The 26,483-nt window shown below is 43.0% G+C and overlaps 1 protein-coding gene across 1 annotated transcript; it reads right to left on the bottom strand.

Moving 5' to 3' along the window:
• Positions 1-19,334: 19,334 nt before the first annotated feature.
• LOC125508330 (calcineurin B-like protein 6) lies at positions 19,335-24,382 on the bottom strand. Its single transcript, XM_048673014.1, has 9 exons — positions 24,102-24,382; positions 23,663-23,829; positions 23,488-23,570; positions 23,323-23,382; positions 22,452-22,560; positions 21,695-21,747; positions 20,297-20,377; positions 20,097-20,209; positions 19,335-19,670 (listed from the first exon to the last, which is right to left on the bottom strand). The coding sequence occupies exons 2-9, from the start codon at positions 23,784-23,786 to the stop codon at positions 19,613-19,615; spliced, it is 681 nt and encodes a 226-aa protein (XP_048528971.1). The 5' UTR covers positions 23,787-23,829; positions 24,102-24,382; the 3' UTR covers positions 19,335-19,612.
• Positions 24,383-26,483: the final 2,101 nt, after the last annotated feature.

The raw sequence follows: 26,483 nt of genomic DNA, 5'->3' as shown, positions 1-26,483 counted from the left end.
TACATGAGTGTGAGCCATGGACATAGCACTATATGTGGAATAGAATGGTGGTTGTGGAGAGGACAAAAATGAGAAGATAGTCTCGCATCAACTAGGCGTATCAACAGGCTATGGAGATGCCCATCAATAGATATCAATGTGAGTGAGTAGGGATTGCCTTGCAATGGATGCACTAGAGCTATAAGTATATGAAAGCTCAACAAAAGGAACTAAGTGGGTGTGCATCCAACTCGCTTGCTCACGAAGACCTAGGGCATTTTGAGGAAGCCCATCATTGGAATATAGAAGCCAAGTTCTATAATGAAAAAATTCCCACTAGTATATTAAAGTGATATCATAGGAAACTCTCTATCATGAAGATCGTGGTGCTACTTTGAAGCACAAGTGTGGAAAAAGGATAGTACCATTGCCCCTTTTTATTTTCTCTTTTTTTGGCCTCCCTTTTTTTATTTGGCATTTCTCTCTCTTTTGGGGGGGGGACAATGCTCTATTATTGATGATCATCACACTTCTATTTATTTACAACTCAATGATTACAAATCAATACTTAGAACAAAATATGACTCTATGTGAATGCCTCCGGCGGTGTACCGGGATGTGCAATGAATCAAGAGTGACATGTATGGAAGAATTATGAACGGTGGCTTTGCCACAAATACGATGTCAACTACATGATCATGCAAAGCAATATGACAATGATGGAGCATGTCATAATAAATGGAACGGTGGTAAGTTGCATGGTAATATATCTCGGAATGGCTATGGAAATGCCATAATAGGTAGGTATGGTGGCTGTTTTGAGGAAGATATATGGTGGGTTTATGGTACCGGTGAAAGTTGCGCGGTACTAGAGACGCTAGCAATGGTGGAAGGGTGAGAGTGCGTATGATCCCTGGACTCAACATTAGTCATAAAGAACTCACATACTTATTGCAAAAATCTATTAGTTATCAAAAAAAGTACTACGTGCATGCTCCTAGGGGGATAGATTGGTAGGAAAAGACCATCGCTCGTCCCCGACCGCCACTCATAAGGAAGACAATCAATAAATAAATCATGCTCCGACTTCATCACATAACGGTTCACCATACGTGCATGCTACGGGAATCACAAACTTCAACACAAGTATTTCTCAAATTCACAACTACTCAACTAGCATGACTCTAATATCACCATCTCCATATCTCAAAACAATTATCAAGTATCAAACTTCTCTTAGTATTCAATGCACTTTATATGAAAGTTTTTATCATATCCCTCTTGGATGCCCATCATATTAGGACTAAATTCATAACCAAAGCAAATTACCATGTTGTTTAGGACTCTCAAAATAATATAAGTGAAGCATTAGAGATCAATTATTTCTATAAAATAGAACCACTGCCGTGCTCTAAAAGATATAAGTGAAGCACTAGAGCAACAACAAACTACTCCGAAAGATATAAGTGAAGATCAATAAGTAGTCGAATAATTATACAACTATATGAAGACTCTCTAAAATTTAAGAATTTCAGATCTGGGTATTTTATTCAACAGCAAGCAAAGCAAAAGAAAATAAAATGATGCTCCAAGCAAAACACATATCATGTGGTGAATAAAAATATAGCTCCAAGTAAAGTTACCGATGAACGAAGACGAAAGAGGGGATGCCTTCCGGGGCATCCCCAAGCTTAGGCTTTTGAGTGTCCTTGAATTTTACCTTGGAGTTCCATGGGCATCCCCAAGCTTAGTCTCTTGACACTCCTTGTTCCATAATCCATCAAAACTTAACCCAAAACTTGAAAACTTCACAACACAAAACTCAAAATAGAAAATCTCGTGAGCTCCGTTAGCGAAAGAAAACAAAACACCACTTAAAGGTACTGTAATGAACTCATTATTTATTTATATTGGTGTTAAACCTACTGTATTCCAACTTCTCTATGGTTTATAAACTATTTTACTAGCCATAGATTCATCAAAATAAGCAAACAACACACGAAAAACAGAATCTGTCAAAAACAGAACAGTCTGTAGTAATATGTAGCTAACGCAAATTTCTGGAACCCCAAAAATTCTAAAATAAATTTCTGGACGTGAGGAATTTATCTATTAATCATCTGCAAAAATAATTAACTAAATAGCACTATCCAAATAAAAATGGCAGCAATTCTCGTGAGCGCTAAAGTTTCTGTTTTTTACAGCAAGATCAAAAAGACTTTCCCCAAGTCTTCCCAACGGTTCTACTTGGCACAAACACTAATTAAACACAAAAAAACAACCAAAACAGAGGCTAGATAAATTATTTATTACTAAACAGGAGAAAAATCAAGGAATAAAAATAAAATTGAGTTGCCTCCCAATAAGCGCTATCGTTTAACGCCCCTAGCTAGGCATGATGATTTCAATGATGCTCATATAAAGGATAAGAATTGAAACATAAAGAGAGCATCATGAAGAATATAACTAGCACATTTAAGTCTAACCCACTTCCTATGCATAGGTATTTTGTGAGCAAACAACTTATGGGAACAATAATCAACTAGCATAGGAGGGCAAAACAAGCATAACTTCAAAACTTTAAGCACATAGAGAGGAAACTTGATATTATTGCAATTCCTACAAGCATATATTCCTCCCTCATAATAATTTTAAGTAGCATCATGAATTAATTCAACAATATAACCAGCACCTAAAGCATTCTTTTCATGATCTACAAGCATAGAATTGTTATTACTCTCCACATAAGCAAATTTCTTATCATGAATAGTAGTGGGAGAAAACTCAACAAAATAACTATTATGTGAGGCATAATCCAATTGAAAATTAAAATCATGATGACAAGTTTCATGGTTATCATTGTTCTTTATAGCATACGTGCCATCACAATAATCATCATAAATAGGAGGCATGCTTTCATCATAATAAATTTGCTCATCAAAACTTGGGGGACTAAACATATCATCTTCATCAAACATAGCATCCCCAAGCTTGTGGCTTTGCATATCATTAGCATCATGGATATTCAAGGAATTCATACTAACAACATTGCAAGCATGCGCATCATTCAAATATTTAGTGCCAAACATTCTAATGCATTCTTCTTCTAGCACCTAAGCACAATTATCGGAATCCTTATTCTCACGAAAGACATTAAAAAGATGAAGCATATGAGGCAAACTCAATTCCATTTTTTGTAGTTTTATTTTATAAACTGAACTAGTGCTAAAACAAGAAACAAAAAGATTCGATTGCAAGATCTAAAGATATACCTTCAAGCGCTAACCTCCCCGGCAACGGCGCCAGAAAAGAGCTTGATGTCTACTACACAACCTTCTTCTTGTAGACGTTGTTGGGCCTCCAAGTGCAGAGGTTTGTAGGATAGTAGCAAATTTCCCTCAAGTGGATGACCTAAGGTTTATCAATCCGTGGGAGGGGTAGGATGAAGATGGTCTCTCTCAAGCAACCCTGCAACCAAATAAAAAAGAGTCTCCTGTGTCCCCAACACACCCAATACAATGGTAAATTGTATAGGTGCACTAGTTCGGCGAAGAGATGGTGATACAAGTGCAATATGGATAGTAGATATAGGTTTTTGTAATCTGAAAATATAAAAACAGCAAGGTAACTAATGATAAAAGTGAGCACAAACGGTATTGCAATGCTAGGAAACAAGGCCTAGGGTTCATACTTTCACTAGTGCAAGTTCTCTCAACAATAATAACATAATTAGATCATATAACTATCCCTCAACATGCAACAAAGAGTCACTCCAAAGTCACTAATAGCGGAGAACAAACGAAGAGAATATGGTAGGGTACGAAACCACCTCAAAGTTATCCTTTCTGATCGATCTATTCAAGAGTCCATAGTAAAATAACACGAAGCTATTCTTTCCGTTCAATCTATCATAGAGTTCTTACTAGAATAACACCTTAAGACACAAATCAACCAAAACCCTAATGTCACCTAGATACTCCAATGTCACCTCAAGTATCCGTGGGTATGATTATACGATATGCATCACACAATCTCATATTCATCTATTCAACCAACACAAAGAACTTCAAAGAGTGCCCCAAAGTTTCTACCGGAGAGTCAAGACAAAAACATGTGCCAACCCCTATGCATAGGTTCATGGGCGGAACCCGCAAGTTGATCACCAAAACATACATCAAGTGAATCACATGAATATCCCATTGTCACCACAGATAAGCACGGCAAGACATACATCAAGTGTTCTCAAATCCTTAAAGACTCAATCCGATAAGATAACTTCAAAGGGAAGACTCAATTCATCACAAGAGAGTAGAGGGGGAGAAACATCATAAGATCCAACTATAATAGCAAAGCTCGTGATACCTCAAGATCGTGCCACCTCAAGAACACGAGAGAGAGAGAGAGAGAGCTCAAACACATAGCTACCGGTATATACCCTCAGCCCCGAGGGTGAACTACTCCCTCCTCGTCATGGAGAGCGCCGGGATGATGAAGATGGCCACCGGTGAGGGGTTCCCCCTCCGGCAGGGTGCCGGAACGGGTCTAGATTGGTTTTCGGTGGCTACGGAGGCTTCTGGAGACGGAACTCCCGATCTATTCTCCTCCTCGAAGTTTTTACGGTATATGGGTATATATAGGAGGAAGAAGTACGTCGGTGGATCTCCGGGCTGTCCACAAGGCAGGGGGCGCGCCCAGGGGGTGGGCACGCCCCCCACCCTCGTGGGCAGCCTGGGACTCTCCTGGTCCATCTCCGATACTCCGTGGGCTTCTTCTGGTCCAAAAATAAGTTCCGTGAAGTTTCAGGTCAATTGGACTCCGTTTGATTTTCCTTTTCTCCGATACTCTAAAACAAGGAAAAAACAGAAACTGGCACTGGGCTCTGGGTTAATAGGGTAGTCCCAAAAATAATATAAAAGTGCATAATAAAGCCCATAAACATCCAAAACAGATAATATAATAGCATGGAACAATCAATATTATAGATACGTTGGAGACGTATCAGTGGGTGGTGGGCCCCATGGGCCTTCTCTCGTGCACTTTCTTGGCTCCCAAGTTGTCTTCTGGGCAAAAAAATCTCCAAAAAATTTCACTGTGTTTGGACTCCGTTTGATATGGATATTCTGCGAAGTAAAAAACAAGGAAAAAATAACAACCGGCACTCGGCACTATGTCAATATGGTAGTCCCAAAAAAATATATAAAGTTGCTATAAAATGAATGTAGAACATCCAAGAATGATAATATAACAGCATGGAACAATAAAAAATTATATATACATTGGAGACGTATCAGCGTGACATCCTCCACCTCCGTGGCCGGCTACCGTCATGGCAAAACAAAACAAAATGGTCCCAAAGGGGGAGAAAAGCGCACAAACAACTTGGGCATGCAAGGCTTATGACCGCCTACCTGATCAGGGTAGCGCGTGCACATAACCTTCCCTAGTTGGAGGCACCGACAAGAGACATGACAATAGACCGAATTAGATCCCCCCATAAGGAAAGTGTGGCTGCACTGGTCATCTCGATTCAATGGCACTATGACTCAGCCAACACATTTGTTCAAGTTTAATTAACATCCAGTTAAACTTGAATGGTGGTGAGCTGAGCCATAACAAAATAATATGATGGAATAACAATGCGTATGAGCATGATATCAACATGAGCATGGATGGGAAACATATCCATTGAACATATGAATCATAACATCAACAACAATAAAGCATTTAATCTACTAGATGCAAACGAGCATGGCATAGTGATGATCATGCATATCACACGTATTTTCATAACCGGCGATAATAATGCATACGAGTATATCCTTATCACTAGCATGAAATAATTTCAAGAATGAAACATGACAACAATAATACTAGCAAATAATCATTTAACTTAATAGGTGCATATGAGCATGGCATAAGAAATGAGCATGGGTTCACAAGCATACAAAATATTAACATGCACAAATTATTTAAATATTCAAGTGGAAAACCATGGCTACTACAAGGCCATCATGCAATTGGATGTTGTGGCTTGCGTGGGGATGAAGGATTCATTGGTAAGAAGTGAGATGAACTCGCGGAAGATTTTGTTGGAAAAGTTTCCCTCTCGGCGGAGCTGATTAAGGGGCAAGGACAAAATGGTCATTTTCATAATGTTACAACATAGTGAAAATGATACCAATGGAACGGGATCAACAAATATAGAATGTGGGCTTCTGAATCACCTAAATTGGTGTCACGGTTGTGGAGATACGGTCGTTCATTCATTAGGAAAAAAATCAAATAAACACTTATTCATTTCTGGTCTTAACCAGTGAATGTTTGCAATATAAGAGTTTCGGCCGGCGGCTGAAAAAGAGAAAGCGTATTTCTGGAAATACGCCTCCCCGCAAAGAAAGCGTATTCTGGCTCAAAACTATAGCAGAATGCGCTTTCACCTACAAATTGCATAAACTCCAACGTACGCTTCCACTTAAACACGTGAGTGGGTCGGATGGGTCAACGTGTAGAGGCTGACAGGCGAGGCCCACTGACAGGAGGGTTGTCGTATTTTTCCCGTCAGGCGCCCGTAGAATAGAGGAGGGGCTCGGCACTGGCGGCCATCCCAGCGCCACTAGCCACCTCCAGCGATGCTCCGGCCACTAGAGTGACCAGGGCGACGATCCGCTCCCGCTTGTAGGGCCCATTCCCACCAGGAAGCTGTTGGGGAATGCAGTAATTTCAAACAAAAATCCTACGCACACGCAAGATCCATCTAGGTGATGCATAGCAATGAGAGGGGAAGAGTGTTGTCTACATACCCTCGTAGACCGTAAGCGAAAGCGTTATGACAACGCCGTTGATGTAGTCGTACGTCTTCACGATCCGACCGATCCTAGCACCGAAGGTACGGCACCTCCGCAATCTGCACACGTTCAGCTCGGTGACATCCCACGAACTCTAGATCTAGCTGAGTGTCGGGGGAGAGCTTCGTCAGCACGATGGCGTGATGACGGTGATGATGAAGTTACCAACACAGGGTTTTGCCTAAGCACTACAACGATATGACCAAGGTGGAAATCTGTGGAGGGGGCACCGCACACAGCTAAGAGATCAACTTGTGTGTCTATGGGGTGCCCCCTCCCCGTATATAAAGGAGTGGAGGAGGGGAGGACCGGCCCTCTCTATGGCACGCCCTAGGGGGAGTCCTACTCCCACCGGGAGTAGGATTCCCCCCTTTCCCTAGTAGGAGTAGGAGAGAAGGAAGGGGGAGAGAGAGGGAAGGAAGGGGGGTCGGCCCCCCACCCAATTCGGATTGGGCTAGGAGGTGGCGTGCCCTCCACCTTTCCCTTCCTCTCCTGTATTCCACTAAGGCCCAATAAGTCCCATGTACTCCCCATGGGGTTCCGGTAACCTCCCGGTACTTCGGTAAATGACCGAACTCATCCGGAACCATTCCGATGTCCAAACATAGGCTTACAATATATCGATCTTTATGTCTCGACCATTCCAAGACTCCTCGTCATGTCTGTGATCATATCTAGGGCTCCGAACTACCTTCGGTACATCAAAACACATAAACTCATAATACCGATCGTCACCGAACGTTAAGCGTGCGGACCCTACGGGTTCGAGAACTATGAAGACATGACCAAGACTCATCTCCGGTCAATAACCAATAGCGAAACCTGGATGCTCGTATTGGTTCCTACATATTCTACGAAGATCTTTATCGGTCAAACCGCATAACAACATACGTTGTTCCCTTTGTCATTGGTATGTTACTTGCCCGAGATTCGATCGTCGGTATCTCAATACCTAGTTTAATCTCGTTACCAGCAAGTCTATTTACTCGTTGTGTAATGCTACATCCTGTAACTAACTCATTTGTCACATTTCTTGCAAGGCTTATAGTGATGTGCATTACCGAGAGGGCCCAGAGATACCTCTCCGATACATGGAGTGACAAATCCTAATCTCGATCTATGCCAACTCAACGAACACCATCGGAGACACCTATAGAGCATCTTTATGGTCACCCAGTTACATTGTGACATTTGATAGCACACTAAGTGTTCCTCCGGTATTCAGGAGTTGCATAATCTCATAGTCATAGGAACATGTATAAGTTATGGAGAAAGCAATAGAAGTAAACTAAACGATCATCGTGCTAAGCTAACGGATGGGTCAAGTCAATCACATCATTCTCTAATGATGTGATCCCGTTTATCAAATGACAACTCTTTGTCCATGGCTAGGAAACTTAACCATCTTTGATTAACGAGCTAGTCAAGTAGAGGCATACTAGTGACACTCTGTTTGTCTATGTATTCACACATGTACTAAGTTTCCGGTTAATACAATTCTAGCATGAATAATAAACATTTATCATGATATAAGGAAATATAAATAACAACTTTATTATTGCCTCTAGGGCATATTTCCTTCAGAAGCAGCAGAGGGAGCAGGGCTCCGACTCCCGCGACGGACGGCGGTGACTGGATTGAGGGGCTAGCGGCTACGGTGGCGTAGGTGAGGGGATGGAGGTATGGGGAGGTTCGCCAGTCTACAAGTGGTCCTATGGTGGTGGAAAGAGGTGGAGGAGAGCTCGTCATTGAGCCAATTTAGGCAAGCCGAGGCGGTGTCCATGGCGGTCATAACAGGGCACAAGAGCTCCTCGAGCTCATTTCAGGGGCTGGGAAGGCTGCTGGGAGTGTGGTGAGGCTGTTGGAGTGCTCGGAGGACCTCAGGGATGGCTTAAATAGAGTCAGACGAGCTCAAGGGTGAGCGCAGCCGCGGCAACGTGGTTGCTGGCATATTGGAGCTCGGAGACACGTGGATGAGTGAGGAGAGGGGTCTAGAGGGTTCGGGGCTATGCGAGAGGAGCTTGGGCATGCTCGAGAAGGCTCGGGAGCGACGCAGTCGACCGGCCATGGTGGAGCAGACGCGGTCTACTCCCGGATGCGGTCGGCAGAGTGCATCGGGCAAGAGAGACAAGGGGACTAGGGGTCCAACGTGAGTGTGAGGCCAAGAGGAAGCTCCTAGACACGACGAGGTGGCGAGAGCTCGAGGAAAGCGACGAGACTAAGGGCCCCAAGCACAAAGCATGGGGCATTGGCATGCCATCCGCGTGGTCATCACGTGACCGTGGCGATGCCATGCACTCTGGTCGTCAAAACCATGTCTAGGAGGTGGGGTAGAGGTTGGTGAAGTGACCTATGAGCTTTAAAAGAGATAAGGGAGGCAAAAACTGGCTGATATGAACCAACACTGCTTCTGGACAGCAAGTGTTTGTTGTGTACTAGGGGAGGCTCACTTAGAGATAGATGCTGATCTTTTGCTGTGATAGCACACTAAGGTGATCATCTATCAAACTTTTCAGCGCAAAATGATGAAGATAACTAGCACTTGCTTCACCATATACCCCATTGGGAAGAAATACAAAATTTGAAGTTGTGCTCAAATGGATGAATGGATTAAGCTGAATTTTGGTGGAAGATGATCATTTGGGCACATGATGACAATGTAAAAAATTTCATACCATTTGGATGCACCAAAATGGTACTTCCTTCACAATGTCCTCCTTTGAACGGAATCTTGGGAAAAATATCAAGAGAAAATGGCTAAATGAAATGATCCAAAATTTGGTGGAGAGAGGTATATATGTAGGAGAATGGCCTGGTAATTTTTCAGAAATTATGAAGCAATATAAAATATAGTTGCTTCACAATTTGAAAATATGACCAAAATCAAAGATTGGATGATGTGCTCGCATGGATTGGTGGATTGAGCTCAAATTTTGTGGAGAGTGATGATTTGAGCATATTGAGAATATGGGAAAATTTAAACTCATTTGGACAATCCTAACTTGTACTTCCTTCACAAAGCTTCTTTCTAGTCAGAAACTTTGGAAATTAGATGAGGAAAATTTACTAGGCAAATGAAGTTTAATTTTGGCACGTTGCAATGATTTTGGTATGAAAGAGTGCTCAAAAAGTTTGAGGGCGACCAAGAAGATATAAATGACACTTCCTTCACGAAGTGCCATTCAGGACAGAATAGGAAAAGCAATATTCCTGAATTATTTTTGTACTAGGCAAGGAAGGGTTTTGACATATCTGTGGAAGATATGACCCAAAGGATTTATGAGAATTTTGGGAATTAATGGTAAGGCATAAATATAGGTTGCTTCACAACCTAGGGCGAACAGGGTTATTCCTATAATACAAAAAGGAATATTCCCAATAAAAAGAATTTGGGTTTGGGCTAAGATGGAAATGACATGATCTTGGGAAGAATTTTTGAGTGACAAGCCACTTGAGAGAGGAAGGAAAGGTGATCTTCCTATGTTTCAAGACCACGGAGCCACAGAAAAAGAAATCTAAAGCAAAAATTCAAAGAAGTCCAAAAGAAAAAGAAAGGGCCAAAAATTAGGATGTCACAGCACCACCAGCAAGGGACTAATTCCAAAATTGTAGGTACATCAAAACTCTATATCCCCTCTCATTTTCGGTATTCATAGTCAAGATGTGAAATTATTCAGAAGACTGCCACAACAAATGTTTTCTATATATTTGTTTGAAGGGGGAAGATAGTAATGTTCATTTTGTGAGGGAAATACAATAATATTAATTTTCTATTTTGTGAGGGAAGAACAATGCTGCCTATTTTCTATTTTTTGAGGAAAAGACAGTGATGCCCATGATGTGGATTGCTCTAATCTTGTTCTTTGCTTTTATCCAAAATGCGGATTAGAACCAAGCCATAGTAGTGCGTGTGGGAATTTGCCTAAAGTGGGGAGGAAGGGAGAACCTAAGATGGTGAATCCGCCTTGGACTCCATGGTCACCCGTGTCACATCTCATGTAACAAACTCCATTGCTATTGGCCAATCTATGGTGCACCTGAGAGTACACAGGTTCCCAGTAGCATATGGGAAATATAGTGCATGTTTTTTGTGAGGAAGTGGGTGTTTGACATGGGAACGTGTTAAGCATCTGCCATGCCCTCCATCCACATGGAGATGATATTTACATTAACCCAATGATATTTCATCTGTTCAGCTAAAAGTTTCAAAACCTAAGAAATATTATGTGGATGATAACCTCGTACGCATGATCGCCCTAGCCAGCTGGACCGTTGTTGTCATCCGCTCTTTTGTCGTCGTCATGGTCCTTCCAATGGCAGAAGGGCACGTAGGGGCAGTGGCAACCCTGATTGACCGCCGCGTGTCACTCATGGTGTAGCGGCTCGGCTTCCTCCACCGATGCGGCATGTCCTTGTAGGTCGCGAATGTGGTACGATGCACATGCCCCTCGTTTTGCTCTTGTTGTGGAGGAGAGCCGCGTGCAATGACTCGACCACGCCGATCTTGATGAGTTGGTCGCTGAGGCGGAGCCGGCGCCACACTGACGTCTCTGCGGTGGTCCTAGACCGGCCGAGGACCCAGGCCTCCATGAGCACGGTGTCCACGCGGACCTAGTCTGAGGTAATGCAGGAGGCGCCTACGCGTGTTCGTGGACGCTGAGGAGGGCTCTTGCTTCACGGCAATCGAGCGTCGATGAGGCGGTGATGGTGGCACCCTTTCCTTGCCATGCCAGAAGCAGGATGGCGCTGACGCCCACTCACCCTTGATGCGGCGTTCGAATTTGGACGTCAGGGTTGCGCTGATAGGAGGGCCTCCTGCTTGATGCAGTGGTGAGGTGGCGACTACGGATCCTCCTTCATGTAGTGGATAGGCGACGAGGGAGGCGTCAGATGGGCCTTGTACTCTCTGTCTGTCGCGGCGTTCTCCGGGAGGAGGGGCAGCTATGCCTGGTCCTCCTCGTCGTCGGATATAGGACGATCTCCTCCTTGTCCATCAGGGTGGTGGAGAAGGAAGGTCCCGCAAAACATTGGCAGTGGCACGCCGATTCGGAGGGAGAGCCAGATCCACCCGCCCTCATTGAAAACCAGCCGGACTTGCCATCACTATAAAGGATAGAGGAGAGGCGACGGTGGTGAGCAGATAGGAGAGGAGCCAGGCAGCGGGGTCTGAGAGATGAGATGCATTTTGGGGCACCAAAGACCTGCTTAAATAGTCGGGGCATGCGGAGCGACGCCGCTTCAATGCGACACAACGGCCGGAGTAGGCTTTTCACACGCCACATCTGCATTGAAGCAGCACTTCCCTCCTGTCTGATTATGTTGCTCTGACTGGCATCAAGGCCGTCGAGTCGCGTCCGCTTTGGAGCGCAGACCGACACAAATGTGTGGTGACTGTTCTAGAGTAGAACGTGCGGCAATGACTTTGGGTGAAGCCGAGCAAGGCACGAGTCCGGACACCCGGAACCCCCCCCCCCCACCCACCCACCCTCAAAACCATTTTGCGAGAATTTGGGCGAGCGAACACGTCCACGGATATTTGGGGCACTGTTGTGGATGGCAAAAAAAATCCACATGTCTCGGTCCGAACGTTTGCAGGCGATTTGAGGGACGGCGTAGGAGATTCCCTTACATCCTAAATTTTCCCAGTTTTGGAATTTGAACTATTAAAATAGGACTGATTGGATATTTTGCAGTTTTCTTGTGATTGCTTGATCTTAACTAGTTTTGACTAGTAGTGGATTGAATTGATTGTTAACTGTAGCTCAAAACAATTTCTGTAATTAATTAGAAAATTGAGGCCATGTGTAGAGATTATTTATAATGCAAAAAAGTGAGCTAAAATGTGTGTGAAGGTTTGTTTAATAATAAAGTGCACATAAATGTTTCAAAAGTCAAGATTCGTCAACCTGATCAAGATTATAGAGAAACTATCTTACCAATAATACTAAATATATAGAACATGAGAAAATGTCCAATGATGTATCAAATGGTATGTATTTAATATTCTATCATGCAAAAAAGATTCTGGATGTGGAAATTTTACTCACGAACGAATAGGCCCTACTCAATGTGCTAAAGCAAACAAGAATTCTTTCAATGCTCAATACCCCTATGAGTCTTAGGGTGGAGCCCACATGCTTAATAGAAATTGTTTTTTAATTCCTTATTACTTGTCTCAGAACTATGACCCGGTCTTAAGATTTTGTTGCTAAGAACCCTTCTCGCAATGCTTGAGGGTGGGTCTAAAGGCTATTTTTGGGCTTATAAGACCCATGTTTTTCACATTGGAGACACCCTAAACTTGGTCAAGTTTGAAAAGTTTTGACTTTTAAGACCGAACCTTTGCACTAAGACCAACCCATAGCATATAGACTAACATATTGACCTAGTGCCCAATGCCAGTGGTTGTTTTCTGCTTGTTTTTGGTTTTCCAGAAAGTCCATATCAAATGAAGTCCAAATGCAGCGAAACTTTTAGACGATTTTTTTATCAAGAGAGGCCCCTGAAGCTTCATGGGAGGACCAGAAGAGCCACGAGTCCCCCACAAGCCACCTGGGTGCGCCCAGGGGGTGGTCGTGGCCTGGTGGCTTGTGGACCCATCTTCGCTCCTTTTCGCGTGATTCCAACTCTGAAAATTCTTATAAATAGGGAAACCCCCAGAACTTCGACTCCGCCGCCGCAATCCTTTGTACCAAAGAGACCCCATCTTGAGCCTTGTTCCAGCACCCTGTCGGAGGGGGAAATCATCATCGAAGGCCATCTTCATCATCCCGGCGGTCTCCATGACGAGGAGGGAGTAGTTCACCCTCAGGGCTGAGGGTATGCACCAGTAGCTATGTGTTTGATCTCTCTCTCTCGTGTTCTTGATTTGGAACGATCTTGATGTACCGCGAGCTTTGTTAATATGGTTGGATCATATGGTGTTTCTCTCTCTCTCTATCTTGTTGTGATGAATTGAGTTTTACCTTTGAGGTTTCACTATTATCAGATTGAATACTTTAATGGATTTGAGAACACTTGATGTATGTCTTGCATATACATACCCGTGGTGACAATGGGGCACTATGTTGATTCACTTGATGTATGTTTCGGCACTCAACTTGCGGATTCCCGGGGTGACATTGGAGTAATCTATGCAAAGGGGTTGATGCATGTTTTCGTCCTACTTTCTCTAGTAGAAATTTTGGGGCACTCCTTGAAGTTCTTTGTGTTGGATTGAATATTATGAATTTGAAGTTGTTTGATGCATATCAAATAATCAACTCACGGATACTTGTGGTGACATTGGAGTATCTAGGTGACATTAGAGTTGGTTGATGTGTATCATATGGTGTTATTTTAGTACGAACTCTAGGGCTGTTTGTGACACTTATAGGAATGGCTCAATAGATTGATCAAAAAAGATGACTTTGAAGTGGTTTCATACCCTAAAACAATTTCATCTTATGTTCTCCGCTAGATAAGAACTTTGGAGTGATTCTTTATCGCACGTTGAGAGATTGTTATATGATTCCATTATGTTAGCACTATTGAGAGATTGCACTAGTGAAAGTATGAACCCTAGACCTTGTTTTCAAGCATTGCAATACCATTTGTGCTCAGTTTTATCACTTGCTACCTTGTTGTTTTTATATTTTCATATTACAAAAACCTATATCTTCTATCCATACTACACTTGTATCACCATCTCTTCGCTGAACTAGTGCACCTATACAATTTTTCATTGTATTGGGTGTGTTGGGGACACAAGGGATTTCTTGTATTTGGTTGAAGGGTTGTTTGAGAGAGACCATCTTCATCCTATGCCTCCCACGGATTGATAAACCTTAGGTCATCCACTGGAGGGAAAATTGCTACTGTCCTACCAAACTCTGCGCTTGGAGGCCCAACACGAGTCTACAAGAACAAGTTGTGTAGTAGACATCAGACGTCGACATGGATGCATCCGCTTCGAGCGACCAAGTCCGCATCCGCCCCACCGCCTAGAAGGAAGGTGCCATCCGCCCTAGTCATGACTGACTCTGTTCGGCCAGACGATTGGCTAGTTATGCATGGATGGACACAACAGGAGGCATTAGAGATGGTGTATGACTCGTCACAACTCGAATGGGCAAGAATAGGTTCAGGAATCGTCGGCTCCGGATCTTCCTAGGTCTTGTTCTATGAAATGATGGAGCAAGACATGGTATAATTTTTGCCCCTCTTTGTATTTATTCGTCTGCTTGTTCATTATGCCACTGAATCAATTTAGGGATGCATGTGCCATTGAATCATTTTAGCATTGCATATGCCATCAAATCTTTTTGTTGCATACATCATTAGTAATCATGATCATTTTAGGAGGCTATCATGACAGACATGATCAATGATGGTCAAGAGCCTATGCATTATGACTTGGGGATATCAACTCTCCTACGTATGATGTTGGGAAAACACCGACCACTCGTAAACAGAAAAAAGAAGAAGATACCAAAGACAAGAGGTCCGACAAGCAAGCAGGATGTTTTCTTGTGTGAAGTTTGGTTGGCCACAAGCATTGGCCCTATATGTGGAACTGAGCAAAAGGGCAATAATTATTGGAAAAATATCCACAAGCATTACCATGTACACAAGGAATATGTGGATCCTAACCCTATCCATAGCACCCACAATGTGACCTCTCTCCAACATAGATGGCCCATCATCCAACAGAGCATGACAAGTTTTGCAGCCACTATTCTTCCGTGGTTGGCCGGAACCAAAGAGGTGTTGGACTCAAGAGTCATGTAAGTTGACTTGCTTCATATTGTCATCATTTGCATTGCTGGCTATGTTTGTTGCATTCTCATGAGTGATTCTTGTTTGTTAGATGGGTTTGGCGGACACTTTGTATGAACAAACAGAGGGGAAGGCATTCACTATGTGCCATTGTTGGTTGAAATTGAGTGAGAAACTGAAAGTGCAACTAATCACTAGGTGGTTTCTGTAATTTATAACAACATGTACATCATTTAACTAATACCTATTGAAAGATTATTTCAGGAAAGTTCAATGTAGGTATGACAAGGAAATGTGAATGTGGACCCCTCAAATACAAAAGAACATGGATTGGCAAAAGCTCCAAGGCTCTAAATTTTTGGTTAAGTGATCCAAGACCACATTGAGTCCTTAGGAAAGCCAATACTATTAAAAGGGGATGAGGTTTTGATAATGAGTCATTTGCTCAAGTTCTTGAAGATATTTATCCAAAACCCTCAATCACACCCTCACAGTACAATATGTCCAAAACCCTAAAGTTATTCTCGGACCCACCGAAACACTTACATCCGGACCCACCGAGATACACTGGACAGAGCCGCTACCTAAACCCTAGAAACTCGGTGTCGCTAAGATGACATTCGGTCCCACCGAAATGTGTGTGCCAACTCTCTGTAACCCATCGTGTTCATTTCAGAATTACCGGTGAAAATGATCAGAATAACCAAGATTTGGAAAGTGCTTAGGTCATCACTAATCGGTCTCACCGAAACGTCTGAAGTTCAAACCTTTTACATTAGTTGGTCCCATCGAGTTTTTCACCCAGTTCCACCAACTTGTGCATAAAGGTGTGTAACGGTTAGATCTTTGGTGATAGCTATATATACCCCACCCACATCAGATACTCTCAGAGATAGCAACCAGGATGAAGCCACCACTTCCCATATCCATTTTCTAAGAGAGAACTACCTACACTTGTGTTGAGATCAAGGGATTCCACTCCAATCATTTGTTCCTTGATTTCTAGCACCCTCAAGTTGCTTTCCACTCCAATCCTTCTCCCAACATCATGCCAAATCTATGAGAGAGTGATTGAGTGTTGAGAATACTATCTTTTGAAGCGCAAGAGAAAGGAGTTCATCATCATCAACAACATCTATTACCTTTTGGAGAGTGGTGTCTCCTAGATTGGTTAAGTGACACTTGGGAGCCTCCAAAGCTTGTGGAGTTGAACCAAGAGTTTGTAAGGGCAAGGAGATCGCCTACTTCATGAAGATCTACCCGAGTGAGGCTAGTCCTTCGTGGATGTAAGCCATGATGGCATAGAAAAAGTTGCTTCTTCATGGACCTTTCGTGGGTGGAACCATCTGTGAACTCACAGAGTTGTTACCCCATGGGTTGAAGTCTCCAACAATGTGGATGTACGATAGCACCACCGATCGGAACCACACCAAAAATCTCTGTGTCTTCGTTGCGTTTGATATCTTCAATCCCCTCCTTTATGTTCATATGCAAAGTCTTTGCTTTTCGCTACCTATTATCTAGACTTGCATGTGTAGGGTGTTGTGTGTGAATTGCTAAAAGTTGCCAAGAACTAAAATTGGGAAAAGGCTAAGTTTTATTTGGTCAAGTAGTCTAATCACCCCCACCCCTCTAGACCTACTTGCGATCCTACAGAAACCAAAGTGGCAACAATTCATCGATGACCTCAAGAACAACAAAAAGAAGTTGAAGAAAAATGATGGCTCAAGCTCCCAACGATCTATTGGATTGGATGACAAAGATGAGGAAGGTTGTCGGTGTCAAAACTGGCCGATCTCGGGTAGGGGGTCCCGAGCTGTGCATTTGAGGATCGAAGGTAACATGAGGCAGGGGACACGAGTTTACCCAGGTTCGGGCCCTCTAATGGAGGTAATACCCTACTTTCTGCTTGATTGACTTTGATGAGTATAGGGGTTACAAGAGTCGATCTACCTCGAGATCGTAATGGCTAAACCCTAGATGTCTAGCCTGTATGATTTGTCTTAGCCTCTACGGACTAAAACCCTCCGGTTTATATAGACACCAGAGGGACCTAGGGTTGTACATAGTCAGTTTACAGAGAAAGGAAACTACACATCCGGACGCCAAGCTTGCCATCCACGCAAAGGAGAGTCCCATCCGGACACGGGGGGAGGCCTTCTATCTTGTATCTTCACGGCCCATCAGTCCGGCCCATGTCACATAGCCCGGACGCCCAGGGACCCCCTAATCCAGGACTCCCTCAAAGGTGGAGGGGACGAGCGACAAGCCACCGTGTCAAAGATGAACCGCTAAGTGATGGAAAACAAGTGGGAGAAGGGTAGGGCCGTGCGTGACGCTGCAACGAGCAAAATGTCCCCCACATGGACGAGCATTTTCTCCACCAAGGAGGAAAAGAAGGAAGGGATATTGAGAGCTCTTCTTGGATGCGCAAAAAGAAAAGATGGTTAGGAGCAAGAGAGGATGAACAATAAGTTGCAGCTTCGGAAGGAGAATCGACTTAGAGGAGGCGTATGTCAAATAGGAGATGGGGAAGGCAAAGACTTTTGGATCAATTGAGCTCGAGAAAGAGAGGTTGCAACTAGCCCGGGACACTGAGGATTCGAAGATCATGTTGCCCAATCCTTCCCTCTTGGATCCGAAAGGCAATAAGTGACTTGAGGCAAAGGAGATGAACGGGCGCAATGCAAACACTGAATGATTCATTCTTGTATCACATGTTTATTAATTGTCATATTTTCTTTTGGCATGTGTTGAACTGTGCTTTATTTTGCATTTTTGCATTGCTAAATTCGCGATGAATTTGTGATATATGATGGACCTGCATGGATTCAAGGGTTTCAATATGAGGGGTGTGCTTGCTCGGGAGGACAAATGAGAAGCAAGCTATCCGGGGATACGCCCACAAACATTTAGGGATGCGAATTTGCGTAGTCCGACTATAGATGCTCTAAGACTTCTTTCAATGTAAAGGTGCTTAGATGAGGTGCTAAGTGCATTAAATACCTTAGCACATAGGTGCTTAACTTGTTGTTGCCAAGCATACTTTATTTAATGAGTTAGCACCTAAAGTCTTTCATGCATTGGTCAAATTGTCTCATTCAAGTTGTTTGCCTAGGTTCCCACGCTTGGCATTGATTCTTTCTGCGGTCACCAAAGTACTCTTTCCTTTTTTTAAATGTTGTGTCATGTCATTTTTTCATTTATGTGACATGCTTAGTACTCCACGGTGAAGCACTAGGAAGGGCCTAAGGTTGACTTAAGATGTACACACCTGTGCTTACCAACGTAACCAACCATGACCAACGGGCATGTTAAGACCAAGAAACGTAAGGATGGGCAATTATCACCGCACATAGGAAGAGCAAATCATGTCAACACAAACGCCCTATGCCGGCACGGACGAGGATTCCCTGCCGTGGGCTAGCCTACCTTCGAGTCACTGACACATGGGTCCCACAGAGCACGGGCCCACCTGTCAATGACTTAAAGGCATGCTAAACAATGCAAATGTCTAGAGTAAAAAAAGAAAAAGAACAAGAAAAAACTTCACCTGAAGAATATCAAAGCGTCACCAAAGTCGTAACGTATATTTCACCTTAAAAAAGAAAAGCTTCCAGCTATGCAGCCACCAAAACTGAACGATGGCACGGGAGTAACAAGCAACACCACAAGAACAACCAAATGAATGAAAGAAACAGTAGAACGATAAAATATAACGGCTGCTTATCAGTAACTACTCGCATGGGCAACTAGGCATCCAAAGATCAACTAGGTATCCAAAGATCGTTTATACATAAGGAACAGTTAATTCTAGATTATACTCGGGTATATACAAAAGAAGAGCCCTCACACGAGGAGATTGCTGGGAATTCACATTTTAAAGAAGTGAAAAAATTACAAGAATTGTTCCAAGCACAAGAAGGATATCGCCAAAAAGGAATAAAGAAATAAAAATACACAAGGTCCACCTACGACATAGTCTGCCGTGGTCTTTCACAAGCTTCAGTGGTAACCTAGAAACTGGATTCTCAAGCATCCTCGACCTGAGAGTTGAAGACAAAGCTTGGAAATGTTGTGGTAATATCCCTGTTGATGAAGTATTTTATAATTAGAACAAATCCACAGTTATTAATCAAGCCGTAAGAAGGGAATCAAACTGTTGTTACTGCTGTGCAAAATAAAGGGACCTGTTTTCTGACTCTGAATGTGTAATCTCGAACCACATCAGCATTTTCAACCTAGTTTCGAGTTACAACCATGTATATTATTCACATGCCATGCCCCTCTGCTAATCGAGCAAGTTGAATTATAGTACTCCAAAGTTAAATGGGCTATGTTCTGTGAGATCAGAAAATGCAGAGGAAATCGATCCTTAAGAATTTAGCATGCTGAGCTTCACACATGTATCCCACGGAGATGAAGTAGGTACTGATCAGTAAGACAACTTGACTCGAGTTGGGGGGGAGGGGGGGGGGGGGGGGGGGGGTAACAAACAGGGTCGGCCATACAGACCTTAGATATGGGAGTGTCATATTCTTCAACAAAGATGGATGCCTCAAGACAAGATTGCGCCATTCCTCCTTGTCGATTTTACCATCGTGCTTTGTATCTGCTTCCTCAAATGTCTAGCGATGTAGAAAAAAATTGCCCCCTTAAGCAAAAGAATAAATTCAACAGACATACATCATAGCAAAAGTATACTCTAAGAATACCTTGTCGATAATACCCTCTATAACCTCATCAGAAAGGTTCATTCCTGATTCAGCAAGTGTTGCAACCACCATTTGCTTCACCTGACAATTAAGGCACACAATGACTTTTTCCCAAGGTGATTGCTCCTAGCTGCACTTTATGTTATATAGACATGTTTTCTCCAAGCACAAAACAATGGAGTAACATTAAGGGTGTGTTTGGTTTCTATCATCGGGTGGAATGTCATGGGTCGGTTCCGTCCCGAAGGCCCATTCCCGTGTTCGGTCCATCTAAGGAATCGGAACCCACTCGTTCCATGGAACAGCATATTCGCTGATTATGCGGAACCAAGTCATACCTCCGAATCGGCCGGACGACACGGAACGGCTCGCTCTCACCCCTCCCGCGACTCTCACTCACCCTGAATCTCAGCGCCGCCACCCCTCGTCTGTCTCGCGCACTCGATCTGAGACGCCGCCAGGCAGCCTCGCCTCTCTCCCTCTCCCGTGTATGGTGGCGGCGGATGGAAAGAGCAGCAGCGCTCCCATCCACAGCGGCGGCGGGCTAGCAACGACGCTCCTGGCGACAGCAGCGGCTCGCAGGTAAGAGAGAGACAGGGAGGCTCGCATGGAAGAGAGGCACAATGGCCAAAAGGGATAGCCGGCGTGGGCGTTCGATGGTCTACAAATTGGGACCTCGTCAAGCAGTAGCACCCGCCCCATGGCACCAATCTGCACGCGCGTGGACATGAACACCACTGTGTGTATGCGCCGGCCACTCCTGTCAAGAAGAAGAGCTGTTGTGCAGCCGCTCTAGCTTTATACAGAGTGATCTTTCTCCAGCGTATGTGCATGCCGCTTAATTTTGCAATTTTTTCCAATTGAAATCCAATTTAATGTTTATAGAATTTTTTTTGAGCAATTTGCAGTTGACGATTTTCGACTGTATGCGTCAGTTGATGTCAAAGTTGAACCAATTGTTATAAGCACAAGCATATAAGTAATAATCTCACCATTCCTACACCAAATGCATACTATTCCGTCTCTCATACCAAACAATAAAACATAACCATTCCATTCCATCTAATTGCTCCTACCAAACGCGAAGAAGGAACCGACCCATTCCAAAGGAATGGAACCATGACATTCCGTTCCACTTCGTTCCTCAACCAAACACACCCTAAGATGGAAGGGTTGCAGAAGGGCGTCAGTTTCTATGTACGAGTGCTTCACACGGTTAACTCGATTAAGTTATTGCTGACATGCATAGCTCTCTCACCACACTTACTTTTCACTGTCACTAAAATAAATTCCTTGAACAGGAACACGATTGACAGTATGAACAGATGGACTACTAACTCATAACAAAATACAATAGAACAGAAAAAGAGTTCACAATATGAAAAATGAAGGTAGTACCTCTTGCTTTTCAATGAAACCTTGTTGTTTGAGATCATAGAGTTTGAAAGCAACTGCAGGTAGTTCATATATGGCATAAGATTAGAAGAACAGATGATTTAGTACGACACAAGCATAAATTCTGACTGATGCCAATGCTATGTATACATGAACTCAAGAAGAGATTGAGACAAAAGGGCATTCATGTGCTTGCGTGCAAGAAACCAAAGAAGAAAATTGAACGCAACATGGCCTAAGTAATAACAGATGAGTGTGTATGAACTGCCTAAGACTGGGATCCATATGTATCTACACACCACCCTCCCTCGGCCCCTCACTTCCAGGGTGGTCTCCACATACAACTAAATTAAAAGAGATAGTGTCTAGCTGCAAGCTGCAAGCTGCAACCACTAGGATTCCAATTATAGTTATTCTAAATTGCAGGGTTGAGTATATCAATGATAACAGTTTGTGTGCTCCACATACAACTAAATTAAAAGAGATAGTGTCTGGCTGCAAGCTGCAACCACTAGGATTCCAATGATAGTTCGTCTAAATTGCAGGGTTGAGTATATCAATGATAACAGTTTGTGTGCATCTGCCAGTGAAGTCAACAGCCAGCTAACTTTTCATATTCATTTGCTAAGCAGCAATAATTGAAGATCCATGTCTTGAAAAATTGTCGCATCGAAGAGGGAAAACCTAGACTTAATCCTCGCTGAAACATGTCACATTATCTAGGTAAAATAAATGAAAAAAATAAAGCATGATGGCTTACAATCAATTTTGTCATCAACTGGTGCATTAGGATGGAATACAGAAAGAGCTCGCACAAATTCTTCAAATTCAAGAATCCCATTGTGCTTCGTATCGAACAAATCAAACACCTAAATAGATTAAAGTACAGCATCAATAAGTATTGACATCAGATCATCAAAAAGAATTGTGTTATATGTCCATGTTCACGAAGTAATGATTTGTAACAGCAGCAGGAAGTGGTAAGTCCTTGCAAATTTGCCTACTTCATATTTATATATAACCATGTTTTTAGAGTAAATATACCTAGATTTTGATTTACTGCCTACCTTTGCAGATTTTGGTTCTCATTACAATATTGATATAGGAATAATAGCATAAGATGGAATAAATATTCATAATTTAGATACACAAGTGTACTTATCTACTATGTATGTTTATTGTTTTAAGGTTTTTCCTATTTCGTTATATCATTATTATAGATTAGAGCTCAATTAGCATTAGTTTTAGGCTGCAATAACTTATGACAGCCTAAAGCTACTCAAAAGTCAGCTAGTGCATGGTGAAATGCCGAAATGCTGCGTCAGCAACTGGAGACATGTGGGAGTGCAAGCCCAAGCACATAACACATGTGACATGGCAAATGACCAAAACTTCAAAGCTCAAGCTTATAGTGTTTTAGATAACTCCACGGAAAACTGCCTCGCTGCCAATGTTCATACTGCATTCAAGATGCTTCCATGCAGTATATAAGTACGAAACGCTACATGAAAGGTGAACCAAATAACCAATAGCACAAAAGAACAAATAAAACAAGTACCAACCAAATATCACGAACAAAACAACATGGACTTTTTGTGACAACATAAAAAACAGAAGCCACGCAGACATACCCGGTCAGCAAACATGCTATCTTTCCTGTTAGTCTTAAACAGCGCCAGTTGGAATTCTTCCTGCATATACAACAGGCAAGGCCTTGGTATGAGATTGAGCTCGATGGAGTGTAAGTTGTCAACAACCACACTACAGACCCATCGAAATCGGCAGAAGTTACTAACCTTATTAATCACACCATCATCAACCACAGCACTGCTGATCTTCTTGAACAACTCATACAATGCCTCAATCTCATTTACGCTAACTGCACAACAAGGAATTTATAAATAAATGGAGGTACGAGATATTGGCTGATCCGGTAAATGGAGGTAAGAAACTGGAGACGAAGAAACATACAAACTGTTTCCCTTGCCAGACGCTCAGGATCCTCGAGGCCCTTGGGACGATTTGGTATGTCGAGATCGCAGCACTTGAGCAGGAGAGCAGCGAGCCGTCGCAACCCTTCCGGGAAATCCACCATTTCACACTCCACCAGAAGCCAGATCAACGCGGCTCACACACACCTGCGACGATCAACAAGGAGATGCGGATCAAGCATGCATGATTGCCAACCGAAAAAATCCCAACCCGCGTGTATTCCAAACGCGAAATCAAGCCAGATATAGAAATCCCTTGGATTCCGCGCACATTCTCGCCTCAATCGCGCTCTCCTCCGACGCGCTTACCCCTCCACGGATCGGGATCCCCGCGCCGCGACGCGAGGAGAAGCGCGACGACGGCCGATGGCACCAAGATTGATGAATTGGGGATTAGGGAGATGATTTTGGGGTGTCACCTCATTGAGCCATCCCTGCGGCGGAGTGTGGGTACGGGAGCGACGGTCGCCGGCGGTGAGGCAGACGAGGCGGTGATGGGAGAGGCGAGAGGAGGAGGAAGAGGAGCGCCACGTCAGCGGTTCTGGAACCTGGGGAGGATGCCGTCGGGATCTGAACCTGGGAGGATGCCTATCGAGCCATCCCTCGTCTCTCCCGCACGTCCGTTCTTCCTGTCGATTGTTTTTCTCTTTTTTCTTAGCAAAACCTGTCAATTGGTATCGTGGGTGCGTGGCTCATCCTGAACCGGCCCATTAAAACAGAAATCACTCGGCTCCACCCACCTAGCATCTGAAATGGGACCTTCTAATGCGCGCCTTCTGGGTATTTCCTAACGGGCGCCTTAAGCTCCCGTGTCTTCACTAACCGCAAACGGGCGCATACCCCGCGCCGAGATGGGCCGGCCCATATTGCTTCCGATTTTCCGTCTAACAAAAAGAGGAGGAGGAAGAGGAGCGCCACGTCAGCGGTTCTGGAACCTGGGGAGGATGCCGTCGGGATCTGAACCTGGGAGGATGCCTATCGAGCCATCCCTCGTCTCTCGCGCACGTCCGCTCTTCCTGTCGATTGTTTTTCTCTTTTTTCTTAGCAAAACCTGTCAATTGGTATCGTGGGTGCGTCGCTCATCCTGAGCCGGCCCATTAAAACAGAAATCACTCGGCTCCACCCACCTAGCATCTGAAATGGGACCTCCTAATGCGCGCCTTCTGGGCATTTCCTAACGGGCGCCTTAAGCTCCCGTGTCTTCACTAACCGCAAACGGGCGCATACCCCCGCGCCGAGATGGGCCGGCCCATATTGCTTCCGATTTTCCGTCTAACAAAAAGAGTGCGAGCAGCGGGTTTCGAACGTACGACCTCGTCATGCAAGCCAGCTACGTTAGCCAACACTACCAATACGACATAACTGGGTAAGGACAACCTTTCCAGTGGTTTATTATCCCATCATTTCCTTCTTCTTTTTCCTTTTATTTTTTCCTTTTTGTATTTCTATGAGAATAGTTCAACGGATTTTATGAATGTTCTTTGAAATTTGGTGAACTTTTTCAATTCGATGAACTTTTTTCAAATCATATGAATTGTAAAATCAGTGAACTTTTTTAAATTTGGTGAATTTTTTTCAAATTCAATGAACTTTTTTTCAAATTCAATGAACTTTTTTCCAAATCAGTTAACTTTTTTTCAAATTCAATGAACTTTTTGAAATTCGATGAACTTTTTAAAAATTCAATGAACTTTTTTCCAAAATCAGTGAACTTTTTTGAGATTTGTGAACTTTTTTTGAAATCGGTGAACTTTTTTCAAATTGATGAGCTTTTCCATTTTTTATGAACTTTTTTTCCTTTTTTCGTGATATTTTTTGAAATCTGTGGACACTCAAATTTTGTTCAATTCTTTTTTCAGAAGGAATCACGGTTTTTTATATAGCGCGGCTAAACTTTACTCTTAAATGATTCACGTTGCAATGTTTCCAGATGGTCATATGTGGTCTAGTGGTCACCCTACCCCATGCGCTGCGGCTTGTTGGCTCGAGTTCGAGAGACCTCCTCGACAGCGCCTTAAGCGCCACTTGGAGCAAGCGGCGCCCACGCAGGCGCCTTCATGGGCCGGCCCATAATAAGATCGCTCCCTCGCTTCGTTTCCTTTTAGCTTCTGTTCGTTCGCTCGATCAACTCAGCTCATTTTTTTTTCTTTATGGTTTTGTTGGTTCAGGAAACAAAAACGCCTCCGGTTCTTGAATTCAAAAAGGTACAGAAATTTGTAAAAAGTTCATTGATTCAGAAAAGTGAAAAATTTAAAAACAGTTCATCGAATAGGAAAAATTGTCATCGAATTTGAAAAAGTTCATCGAGTTTAAAAATAGTTCATCAAATTTGAAAAAATAGTTCATGAAGTTTGAAAGAGCTCATCGGATTTGAAAAAAAGTTCACCAAAATTCAAAAAAGTTCATTGAAATTCAAAAAAGTTCATCGAAATTCAAAAACGTTCATTGAATAAAAGTTCACCGAATTTGAAAAAAGTTCTTCAAAGTTAAAAAAAGTTCATTGATTTTACAAATTAGAAAGTTCACGAAAAAAGTTCATTGAATTTTAAAAAACGTTCATTGAAATTCAAAAAAGTTCATCGAAATTCAAAAATGTTCATCGAATAAAAGTTCACCGAATTTGAAAAAAGTTCATCGAAGTTGAAAAAAGTTAATTGAACTTTAAAAAAAGTTCATCAAGTTTACGAGTTAGAAAGTTCACGAAAAAATTTCATTGAATTTTAAAAAACATTCATCGAGGATTTTGAATAAATAGTTCACTGTTTTTTTAAATCATGCATTTTGGGAAAAAATAAGAAAAA

The sequence above is a fragment of the Triticum urartu genome, chromosome 5, assembly GCF_003073215.2.
Source record: "Triticum urartu cultivar G1812 chromosome 5, Tu2.1, whole genome shotgun sequence".
Classification (NCBI taxonomy): domain Eukaryota; kingdom Viridiplantae; phylum Streptophyta; class Magnoliopsida; order Poales; family Poaceae; genus Triticum; species Triticum urartu.
This window is presented reverse-complemented; position numbering and strand designations above follow the sequence as displayed.

Bases quoted from the DNA above. Each gene is read 5' to 3' on its own strand.
- LOC125508330 (XM_048673014.1), bottom strand. From the start codon at position 23,786: ATGGTGGATTTCCCGGAAGGGTTGCGACGGCTCGCTGCTCTCCTGCTC. The intron at 23,571-23,662 runs GTATGTTTCTTC...CTTGTTGTGCAG, and splicing joins TCTGGCAAGGGAAACAGTTT to TTAGCGTAAATGAGATTGAG. The intron at 20,378-21,694 runs GTACTACCTTCA...CTTAATTGTCAG, and splicing joins GTTTCATTGAAAAGCAAGAG to GTGAAGCAAATGGTGGTTGC.